At 45.7% G+C, this 12011-nt stretch overlaps 1 protein-coding gene across 1 annotated transcript; it reads left to right on the forward strand.

Moving 5' to 3' along the window:
- Nucleotides 1-9618: 9618 nt before the first annotated feature.
- Nucleotides 9619-11414, forward strand: IL17A (interleukin 17A). Its single transcript, XM_069851091.1, has 3 exons — nucleotides 9619-9645; nucleotides 10206-10450; nucleotides 11177-11414. The coding sequence occupies exons 1-3, from the start codon at nucleotides 9619-9621 to the stop codon at nucleotides 11412-11414; spliced, it is 510 nt and encodes a 169-aa protein (XP_069707192.1).
- Nucleotides 11415-12011: the final 597 nt, after the last annotated feature.

The following is a 12011-nucleotide window of genomic DNA, read 5'->3' on the forward strand; positions in this document are numbered from 1 at the left end:
TCATGAAACTGAAAATATGTTGAGATTCTAGCTTGGTATTAGTCACTAAAACTTCTCGCATATTACTTCTTTAGTTCAATTTGTGGTCCTTATTATCTCTTTCTCTCTAAAGACTAAATCCAAAATTCTCAATTGGTTGATTGCAAAAGTATTTTGTAAAAGCAGGAATACAATTTCTCTTAAGCACCTTTAACTAAGAGAATTCCATCCATATTAAAAACAGAAAATGATGCAAGGAATAATCTTGAAAACTAATTTTGAACCAGAGTGCTTCTATTGCCTTTGAGATAGCGAACAGACTTATGTATGAACGTCTAAGACCTGGGCACGTTAGGGAAAGAGTCAAAATGCAAAGAAATGCCTTTATATGTCGGGTGTTGGTATCCCTGGTCTGAAATGACAAGGGAGCAGCAACTCCATCGCGAGTTCATGGTGTCCCGTGAGAGGTCCTCGTGTGCTGTCCTGCTCAAACATTCGCACCGTGGCCTACAGTCCATTACCATTTCCAAAAGATTCTCTGGTGGAGAAGCCAGACATTTCTTAATTCCAGAGAAGAAACAGGAAAGCAAAGAAAGACCAAAATATGGTTGCTGCATTCGCTCTGTGGTCCATGCAAGTCCTCTGCCTGTGTGCTGCTCCCTAACCTCTCCTAACAAACTGGACTGGCCCATTAGCAATGAGGAGGGTTTATGAACAACAGCTGTGAGAACTGCAGACACACAGCTCCTTATCTGGAAGCTTTATGAGCTGCAGCTACAATAAACCTCCACTCTGGCAGAGCTACTTGAATCATCTTTCATAAATAAATTATCTGATGAAACAAGTAAATTATCTGATCAACTATTTTGCGAGCAAACAATTTACATCCTTATTTGCTCTCCATGACTATCTGCCGTGGGGATGGTTTCGATGAACTACTGCCAGTTAAGGTTCTGTCCATATATTCTCGTGTTGATACGGAACAGCTACTGTTTGCTTCATGCCTGCTGCTCCCATACTGCAGGTGCCAGAGTGTGGCCACAGAAATATAGAATTACAAGCGTCAAGGACCTGACTCCTATCATGTGATTGGGGCTAGTGTCACTATGGGATCTGGTGACACGTTCACGTCCTGCAGAAGGTGGGAGCGTGAGACACGCATATTCCATGGATTTGCGGCTGTGGATGGTATCCTTTAAGGGATCGGACTTTACAAACAACACTGATCATATAATCTCATGCTCGTGAAGTCAGAGAGTATACTCTTGTCTTCACAAAAACATCCTCACTCTCACCCAGGATGTGGTGACCTGGCCATTGGTTACATCCTGGGAACCACAGACCTTTTCTTCCTTCTCCCGGTCTGGGATGGTGCATGTTTTTGTTGGCCTGTCTACTTTGGGCTCATGGGGGACTGAAGAAATAAAAAAAAAACCTTGACCCTTATGGTTTGCTGAGCTTTGATAGTGGCCCTTCTCACCCCTGCATCCATTTTGGGGCTAAATTGTTGGCTGTCGTTCCTTGCCTTCTCTTTGCAGCAGAAAACAAAAAGCCTGTAAGTGAGCTCCAGAGAATGTACACTGGCCTCCAGCACCAATGGAGGAGCTGTTACAGGAACACTTCAGAAGGACATGGATCTGTAAGAGTTAGTCCAGAGCAAGCCATGGAGATGGTCTGAGGGCTGGAGCACCTCCCGTATGAGGACAGGTGAGAGCTGGGGTTGTTCAGCCTGGGGAAGAGAAGGGTCCAAGGAGACCTTAAAGCAGCTTCCAGTACTGAAAGGGGCTCCAGGAAAGCTGGGGAGGATCTCTTGATGAGGGAGTGCAGGGATAAGATGAGGGGTAATGGTTTTAACCTGAAAGAGAGGAGATTAGATTAAATATTAGGAAGACCTTTTTTCCTGGGTGAGGCCCTGGGTGTCCAGAGAAGCTGTGGCTGCCCCATCCCTGGAGATGTTCAAGGCCAGGCTGGATGGGGCTTGGAGCCCCTGATCCCGTGGGAGGTGTCCCTGCCCGTGCAGGGGGTGGGACTGGATGGGCTTTGAGGTCCCTTCCAACCTAAACCATTCTGTGATTCTATAACTAGATGATCATGCTGGATCGCATGTTGGTTGAAATACAGACAGGACCACAATTCCTTTTCCAGCACAGCCGGCTCACTCTGAAGATGGAACTGCTAAAGCAGCAGGGATTGTCCATTTCAACAGAGAAATTCCTTGAGAGCTCTATCTGGCACACGTCTGTTCCTTTTGCACCCACAGCCACATCATCAGCGCAGAAAGGACCGGGTCTGGTTGAGAGGCATTCGAGTTAAAACAGGACAGCGAGTTTCTGACACCCGCCCCTTGCCCCCATCCCAGCTCTGTGAGGCAGCGTGTCTCAGGGGAAAAGAACTTCAGCGGTGGTTATTCTTTGAAATCCCTGCCTGGTATAGTTCTGGAAACTACATTGCACTGAGGTCAGAATTTGCATATGTTTGGAAAAAAGATTAATTTCCTTTTCTTACCTAAAAAAAAAAGTCACTCAAACTCCCATGAGGTGAAAGGTCTTGAAAATTATTATTCCCACTGCGCGCTTGCTGCTCCCCTCAAAACCACTCTGAGTCACTTACTCTGTAATACTTTTGAATTCTGACACTTTCTTGCACACAAAATGTTGTGGCCAGGAGTCATTTCTCTGTGAAAGAACCGAAATATGAAGCCTGACTTCTTAAAGCAAGATGATGAGTGATCAAGATTATCAGATCTTGCCCAGCAGCGGGCAAATAGCCACAGTGAAGCACCAGGATTTGTGCTGTGTGCTGCACCAAACCTGTGCGGCAGAGCTGAGGACAAGCCCTGTGCTATAGGTGCAGCGAATGCAGGGATGATAAAACTAGTTTTCTGAACCTAATTTGGCTTGAAAGCAGTGGGTGGTAGAGCACAAACTGGTGGCCAAGCAGCCACTGGCTAAGGGCTGCTGTTTGGCACGTAGTACCGACCTCACAATGCTCTACACGAGTTTCTTTCCTACAACATCACCCTGCACCGCTCCTGAAAGAGTGAGCTCCCTTCATGGGCGCGGTGTGGTGCCCTGCATGGCTAAGGCTGCTTTCTTGCTGCTGATCGGCTCAGAGAGGCAGACCCCAAACCTCGTGGGCATCATCGCCTCCCAGGGCAGCTCCAATTTAATGATGCTGCCTCATCTTCCCTCCTCTTCAGTCCCTGTCCTGATACAGTTGAAGATTTCAGGGTAGGATTCTTTGTACTTTCTGTAGGCTTTCTCGAAGAAGTACGCTTGATCCCATGGGGACCAAGGTACACGGCTAAACTGCATCCTCATGAGGTGTTTGAGAGCAAGAAGACAGGGATTTCACCGTCGCATATTCTGGAATCGCCCCTCTTTTGCATCGGCCAGGAGAGCTCACACAACTGGACAGATAGACTTATAGAATTATAGAATAGTTTGCATTGGAAGGGACCTTAAAGATCATCCAGCAACACTCTCCCTGCCATGGGCAGGGACATGTCCCACTAGATCAGGGGTGGGAAACAAATATCTCAGCAAGTGAAATTTCAGATGGGCATTTGGAAAGTGCTGCAGGCAGGAGCTGCTGGGCACAGGGCAGCAGCAGGGACCCAAAGTCCTTCTCCCCTTCTTCCTGCAAGTCTCCGGGGTCAAGGTGTGGGCGAGACACAGGATGCAAGCAGATAGCATAGCAAACAGAGAATTTCAAAATGAGTTAATTGCTTGCATAAGCCATCCTACCAGCTTGAATACGAGCCAATTTGTGCATAAAGGGTTTCTTGTGCAGTTTATGATTGGCTATGAGATATAGCCCCACAGGATGTCTTTGAAGCCATGAAAATAAAGCATTAACAGAGAGATCTTTAATTGATAACAAAACTGTTTGGTCATGAACATCATTGATAATCATAAAAGCAAATAAATAAGGAGATAGATTAAATCATAGAGTCATAGAATCACCAGGTTGGAAAAGACCTCTTGGATCATTGAGTCCAACCATTCCTATCTGCCCCTAAACTATGTCCCTGAGCACCTCGTCTACCTGTCTGTTAAACACCTCCAGGGATGGTGACTCCACCACCTCCCATGCCCTATGACCCTTTCTGTGAAAAATTTCTTTCTGATATCTAGTCTGAACCTCCCCTGGTGCATCTTGAGGCCATTCCCTCTTGTCCTGTCCCCTGTCACTTGGGAGAAGAGCCCAGCTCCCTCCTCTCCACAACCTCCTTTCAGGTAGCTGGAGAGAGCAATGAGGTCTCCCCTCAGCCTCCTCTTCTCCAGGCTAAACACCCCCAGCTCCCTCAGCCATTCCTCGTAAGACTTGTTCTTACAGCTTTACCAGCTTTGTTGCTCTTCTCTGGACTCGCTCCAGAGCCTCAACATCCTTCTTGTGGTGAGGGGCCCAGAACTGAACACAGGATTCGAGGAGCGGTCTCACCAGTGCCGAGTCCAGAGGGAGAATAACCTCCCTGGACATGCTGGCCATGCTGTTTCTGATCCAAGCCAAGATGCCATTGGCCTTCTTGGCCACCTGGGCCCCTGCTGGCTCCTGTTCAGTCCCTGTCAACCAACACCCCCAGGTCCCTCTCCTCCAGGCAGTTTCCAGCCAGACTTCTCCTAGTCTGTAGCTGCTCAGGGTTGTTGTGCCCCAAGTGCAGGACCCGGCATTTGGCCTTGTTAAACCTCATCCCATTGGACTCAGCCCATGGATCCAGCCTGTTCAGATCCCTTTGCAGAGCCTCCCGACCCTCCCGCAGATCCACACTTCCACCCAGCTTAGTGTCATCTGCAAACTTGCTAAGGGTGCACTCGATGCCTTCATCCAGATCATTGATAAAGACATTGAACAGGGCTGGACCCAGCACCGAGCCCTGGGGAACCCCACTTGTCACTGGCCTCCAGCTGGATTTCACACCATTTCCCACCACTCTCTGGGCCCTCCAGCCAACCAGTTTTCCACCCAGGAGAGTGTGCGCCTGTCCAGGCCAGAGGTGACAGTTTCTCAAGCAGAATGCTGTGAGAAACTGTGTCAAAGGCTTTACTGAAGTCCAGGAAGATACATCCACAGCCTTTCCCTCGTCCAGTAGCCGAGTCACTTCACCATAGAAGGCGATCAGGTTAGTTTGACAAGACCTGCCTTTTGTGAACCCGTGTTGACTGGGCCTGATCACCCGGTTCTCTTGCATGAGCTTCATGATAGCACTCAAGATCACTTGCTCCATGACTTTCCCTGGCACTGAGGTCAGACTGACAGGCCTGTAGTTCCCTGGGTCCTCCCTGCGGCCCTTCTTGTAGATGGGCACAACATCAGCCTCCAGTCCAGTGGGACTTCCCCAGTCTTCCAGGACTGTTGGAAGATGATGGAAAGGGGTTTGGCCAGCACATCCGCCAGCTCCCTCGACACACTTGGGTGGATCCCACCTGGCCCTATAGACTTGTGGGTGTCTAATTAGCCCATTAAGTCTCTAATCACTTCCTCTTCGATCCTGGGAGCTTTGTTCTGCTTCGCAAGCTCCTGGGGATGTACACACAGGGAACAACTTTCCTTACTGTTAAAGACTGTGGCAAAAAAGGCATTAAGTACCTCATCCTGTATCATCTGTGCTCAAGGAAGGTCTTTACCAGTGTTAATACTGGGGTAGTAACTTAATCTCAATAAACCTTTCACTGGAGCCAAGACAAGGGCTAAGACCGATTCTAAAAAGCTTTGGAATATTGGAATTAAAGGTTTGGATAATTGATAATTTTTCTTTTTGTTTCAGTAAACCTTTATTGGTGTCCTGGGTTTCAGATCTCCCAGTAACGGCTGTTCTTGTTGAACGCAGTGCTAATTGTTTCTTGCTTAAGTTGATTTTAATAGAAAATCACAGCACACACAGTTCTGTGCTCTCATGGCGTTTTCTGTGGCATCAACCATGCACACAGGCTATAAAAGCAATTGCTTTTTACATCATTACACATGAAAACAGGAAAAGCACAAGATATAGTTCTCTTAGCATATAGAAATGAAATGTCTACTTAAGGGAGAACGGAGGGTCAGAATAAAACAAATGCCATGGGATAAATTCTAATCTCATGGAAAAATTAACGTTCGATTTTTGTTTTGACGTCAGACCAGGGAGAATTGTAAAGTAAGTATTTGGAACTTGGATACATCTTGGAACCAGAAATACAAAAGTTTTGTTTGTGTCATTCAGACCTGGTGGAAGCATTTCATGGGTTATATTTTCTCAGTAGACCCTGTCATCCTGCCTGTGACAACAGCAAACAAACGTGTCCAGGGTTCAAAATAAACCGTGGAAAGTTTGTTGGTTTTTTTTTACCATTGCAAAGTTGCATTCCTTTAGCGGCATTTGAACACGCAACTGTTGGCCTTTCGAGCACTGAGGTAACACAAACCACTGACACAGTTAGAGCAGACAAGCCTGGATTTAGGGGCAAGCTGCGTGAACCTGACCTTCCAGTACCTGACAGGCTTTTGAAAGCTTTCTTGCATCTAAAATTGGAAATTGAACTGACCCACTTTGAATGGATATTTCAGTAAATGGCATTAGAGAAAACCCCTTCTGAGGGAGCCATTTCCTTTGACCTGCACATCGCTAGCTGTAAGGGGGAAACTGAATTACATGTTTAACTTATCAAGCATCAGCTTCTTTTAAACAAACTGGTGTAGGTCATGGCTATCCCAGAAACTGCAAACTAAATTCTACACTACTTACACTCCCCTTTGGATGGCACAAAGTGAGTAAAACTTGCAGTCACATGTAAATGTAAAAAATACACCTTATTTGCATCATTTTTGTCTCAAAATGTCACTACAATTAGGAGAAAATGCATGTGTCAGCAGATCGATGCTGTCACACGGAGCGTTGCCTCATGGCACACTCCTAGCGAATTGTAACCCGCTGCCAGAGCAAAGTGACCAGAGACATTTCCTGAGACAGAAACGTTAGAGAAGGATGGACTCAGTGTTCACCATGTCCTTTCTAAAACATAAGCCACTTTGCTGAGAATCTCCCTACAATTCAGCCTACAAGAAGCATCAGCACTCTCGTGTCTGTCACCCACCTACTCTTCAAACAGCTTCTCAGGAGCCTCCTTAGAAAGATGGCATAGCTGATTTATTATATCTCATGGTTCATTACAGCCAACATTATTACATAAGAAGCTGCAGCCTAAGAGATTTGAGCCTACCCTCTTCTCTGTATGCCGGGTTTTGTAGCACTCTGCTTGGAGGCTCTTTCCTTAGGAGGTGTTGAGTTGTCCTAATTAGCTATGCTGTGAAGTATAATATTTGCTTGGGAGAAGAAGGCTCTGTAGGCTAGCAGTTGGGATATTTGCCTGGGAAAGGCATTAAGTTTCTAGTTCCTGGTCCAGTATCTGCTTTATCCAAAATTTCACATCCCTACTTTGTTTCTGTCTGGCATAACAGTAGAGCTCTGAGCTCTGACCAAAGGATAAACTCATGGTATCATCAAGGTTGGAAAGGACCTCTAAGGTCATCCAGTCAGCCCAAACCCACTCGCCTACTGAACCCTGCCCCTAAGTGCCACAACTGCATGGTTTTGGAATGCCTCCAGGGGTGGAGACTCCACCACTGCCAAAGGATATATCCTCTGCCAAAGGATATTAAATGACATGCTTAATATATAAGATTTTTATATATATATTTATATAATATCTTATATATTAATATAAGATATAAAATGATGCCACAGAAGCACCCTGTCCTAGAGTATTCCATACATCTCAGTGATCAAAATATTAACCAGAGGGTTGTTGATTTAAATCTCTGAAGGTAAATGAGTGGAATGAATGCAGATATCCCTCCTTGCAGGCAAGATCTCTTGCAGGGTCAAGCCCACAGCTTCTAATGAGCACTCAGAGCTCCAGGGCTCACCAAGGTATCTGCCTAAAGAAGAACAAAAATTGATGCAGTTCTTATCAGCCAGAGCAGCAGTGGTGATCCAAATTCAAAAGCAGGCACAGCCTGAAGCCACCCCACCGCTCCAGGCCTGCAGCCCCCTTATGATCCCTTAGTGAAAATCTGCCCCTGGATGGGAGAAAGGGATTCTGGCCATCGCCGTGTGAAACGGAGTCTGCCCACTTGGACACAGTGATTTAAACAGCACAGGTTGAAATTCTTCCATGGCAGAGTCCATCGCAGCTGCAAGATATTGGTCTTACACAGACAAAGAGACAGCAGAATGGGCTTAGGGGCCATGTGGGAGTGCTGATCACCCAGGGGACAAGGCTAGGACACAAGGAGTCATGATACCTGGGGCTACACAAGGTATTTTAGTTCCTAGCATTTTCAAGTGTAGTGTGCTATCATCTACATGCCATGGAGGAGGTGCCTGCAATTCCCTCCAGCTTTCCTGCCTACAGAAGGAGTCATTTTGCATCTCACAGCCTTCACAATATTTCTCCTGAACCCCTCTGTTCTCTCCTTAACTTGGGACCTGAAGGATGGAGACCTCATTTATACCAGGAACCACATGGAAAAGACAAGGGGTAATGGGGATGAGTTGCTCCTGAGGAGATTCCAGTTGGATTCCAGAGGAAAATACTTCACCATGAGAACAGTTAAACATCAGAATCATCTCCCCAGGGAGGTGGTGGCCTCCTCTACAGTGGCCACTTTTAAGGCTGAGCTTGACAGGGTGCTGGGCCATTTCATTTAAGCTATAGATCATCTAAAATGTTGGACCAGACAATCCTAGAGATCTCTTCCAACCTGGCACTCCATGATTCTGTGATTAACCACATCCATCACAGTTCCCAGAGCCCTTTCCTTAAGATCAAAGCCATGTCTCATAGCAAAGGAACCTGAAGTGAAATGAAAAGGTGGTGAGCTCAAAACCAATATTCACACGGTGCTTTTTTTTCCAGGTGGAGAAAGACTGAACTTGGGAACTTGTTATCACAAAGCATTCTGATCAAAACTGACACATCACACCTGAGGTGCAGACAAGAATAAAAATAGCCTGACCCAGTTTAGGAAATCTGAGGGACAAACAGGAGCTTGAGAAGGAAGCTGGACATCACGACAAGTGACAACTCATGACAAGTACGGAGAGGATGGGGGCCAGCTGTCCAACATCTGCGCAATTCAGGATGAAAAGGCACCAGCAGGCTAAGAGAAAACACATCCAATCTGCCAGCAACAGGGACATTAGTGTCTGTGATAACTACAGCACCCCAAGTCAAGACCTTGAAGTCCATCAGCTTATGTTTGACCAGATGTCGACTCTGGTCACACTTAAAAATTTTGTACTTAAAAATCCTTTGCACTCATTTACCACAATGCGAACAAATTTTTTGGTGGTTTTCTAATATCATCATTGAGTTTTGTTACTACTTGAGTGACACGGCTGAAGATCATCTACAGATCTAAGAAAGGGTGAGTCCATATCCTGTCTTCCACTGGTGTTAATGGAATATATACACATACACTTTTTAATTTAAGTTATGGTTAGAAACCACAGCTATGGTTGGGAAAAAAACACCTACCCCAAATTAACCAGGACAGGGCAGAAGCCCTTATAAAAGGTCCAGCAGCAAACGTGCCCAGACACCTTCAGTTCGACAGAGCCCACCACGAGCATCAGCTGCAGTACGAGAAGAAAGGAAGATGTCTCCGAACTTTTGTGCTTCTCTGGTAAGCAATTATTTTCAGTTTTTTTCCTACAGTTTGGCAGAGACACATTTGACAACCGATAAATGACTATCGGGAAGGGCAGGCTGCACCCACCTTTAAAACAATTGCTTACACCATGACATAATTGACAATAACTCAAAGGGGAGATGGCAGAATAACGCCAACATGGGGCAGCAACGAGGAGAGACGAGTGTGTTAGTGAAAAGGGCCACTGAAATGAACTTGAGTCAAGAAATAGACTGAAAAATCCACCTTACAGTGTCTTTGTTGTTGTAGCCTTTCTGTATTATATTATCTGCTGTATTGTATTATTTTTATAATCCTTTTTTTCCACCAAATTGCAACTGAGTGTATACAGAATCTGCCAGCACTGTAAGAACCAGTTATTGAAAGCAAGAGGTTATGTTATATATAGCAATGATTGCTCCAGCCGACAATGGGGGCTTTAACCACTGGCTCAGCCAACCAAGGATGAATTTCCCAGCCCCACAGAAGAGTCTTTAGGCTGTGTTACAGGGCTTGTACCTGTGTTGTGTCCTAACTGCACCAACTGTCTTCAGTTCAGAGCAGTGCTCTTAATGCTGCTGGCCGTGCTCTCAGCCAGAAGTTCTGCCTATGGGAAGGTGACACAGCCTGATGTCAAGCTGGAGAACCTCTTCAAGCAATCGTATGCTGGATGCCCAACCCCGAGAGACACAAAATTTCCCCAAACTGTGAGAGTCAACATAAGCATCAGCAACATGAACCAGGACACCAGAACAACTCTTGATGTCAGCAGCCGCTCTCTGGCTCCGTGGGATTACAGGTATGATCACTGTCCTGTGGTGTAGAAATACACTGGCTGCCCTGCTCAAGAATAACACCGAGGTCATGCCCATGTCTCTGTTATCAGCACTTTGTTATCAGGTTTTGGGTATGTGAGAGTATCCACAGTCCATATAATTCCTCTTTGAAAGATAACCAATACATAAAAGAGCACAGAGCAAAAACATGGTCTAAGGCCAACAAAGAGAAGGCAAGGTGAATTACTTTTTTAACTTCATTAATTTGTATATTGGAACAAGCTTTATGTTCAAAAGCATTCTTTACCTAAGGAATCACCAAAAAGACCTCGGAGAGCTAATATTGCACCAGATTCAATAGCAGTTCAGCAACAGCAGCATCGGGCCCTAGGAACAGGTCAAGTTTTGGAGGGGAGTTGAGCATCTGGTCCATTAGTCGGTCTTACCTGTTGAGAAGTTCAAATCACTTCAAACCAGTCTTTCAGAGCCAGTGCCTATTTGAAGCAAATCCTTTGCAAGGGCACTTGCAGTCTTGGCATGCTTGGCTTACACTGAAATACCTGCAATGCTTACCTGCTGACACTGCATTTCTTACAAACCTGCAGTAGCAGAGGTTCTGCCTCTTCACGGGCAACGCCCCAGGAGGCACGGGTCCCCGAACTGGGAGCCCATGGTGATGCAGACTGTCACGCCTCCAGAAGTGCAGCAGTGTTGCCATTTCAAATACTTCCTTTCTTGTCAATTTACAGGATCGATGAGGACCACCACCGATTCCCCCGGGTGATTGCCGAAGCCAAGTGCCGCCACGCCAGGTGTTTGACCTCGAATGGGCAGCTGGATCACAGCCTCAACTCCGTCCCCATCAAACAGGAGATCCTTGTCCTCCGGAGGGAGCAGAAAGGCTGCCACCAATCCTACCGGCTGGAGAAGAAAATCATCACTGTGGGCTGCACGTGTGTCACTCCCTTGATCCGACACCAGGCTTGAGGGGAGCCAGTGGCATAAGAGCAGGGAGCTGTGGAGAGAGCTTCCTTGCCCAGCAGCAATGAAATGGAGGCACCTGATTCAGACTTTGCAAACTGAATCAAATCATCTATCATAATCTACCAGAATATATTAAATCAGTCAGGATATATTAAAAATTAAATTAAAAAGTGTTAGTTTAAAAAAATATACACTTTCCCCAAAAATCTTGGACTCAATGAATTCAGAATGTGGATACCTTCATCTGCCAGGCTGAGAAAGTCATAGGGACTCTTTACACGTCTTTAGTTTACAATTTGAAATGTCTATTTATGTAAATCTATTTATGCTGGTGGAAAAGTTAGTAATAATATATCTGTTTATTTATCTTTATGTAATAAAAACCAGTACCTAACTCTGTGGTCCTCTCCTTTCTTCCTAAAAGCCTTTTTGATAAGGCAAAGAATCACTCAATTCAATTATGACAACACGAGAAAATTGCGAGATGCTAAAACTTAACATTCCCTTGATAGCCTCTAGCTCTGCTGCAGCAGTACAAAAGCCCATAGAAAAATGAGTGTTTCTATCATTAACACCAATTTACCAATAGAGAAAATAAGA

The sequence above is a fragment of the Phaenicophaeus curvirostris genome, chromosome 2 (genome assembly GCF_032191515.1).
Source record: "Phaenicophaeus curvirostris isolate KB17595 chromosome 2, BPBGC_Pcur_1.0, whole genome shotgun sequence".
Taxonomy (NCBI): Eukaryota; Metazoa; Chordata; class Aves; order Cuculiformes; family Cuculidae; genus Phaenicophaeus; species Phaenicophaeus curvirostris.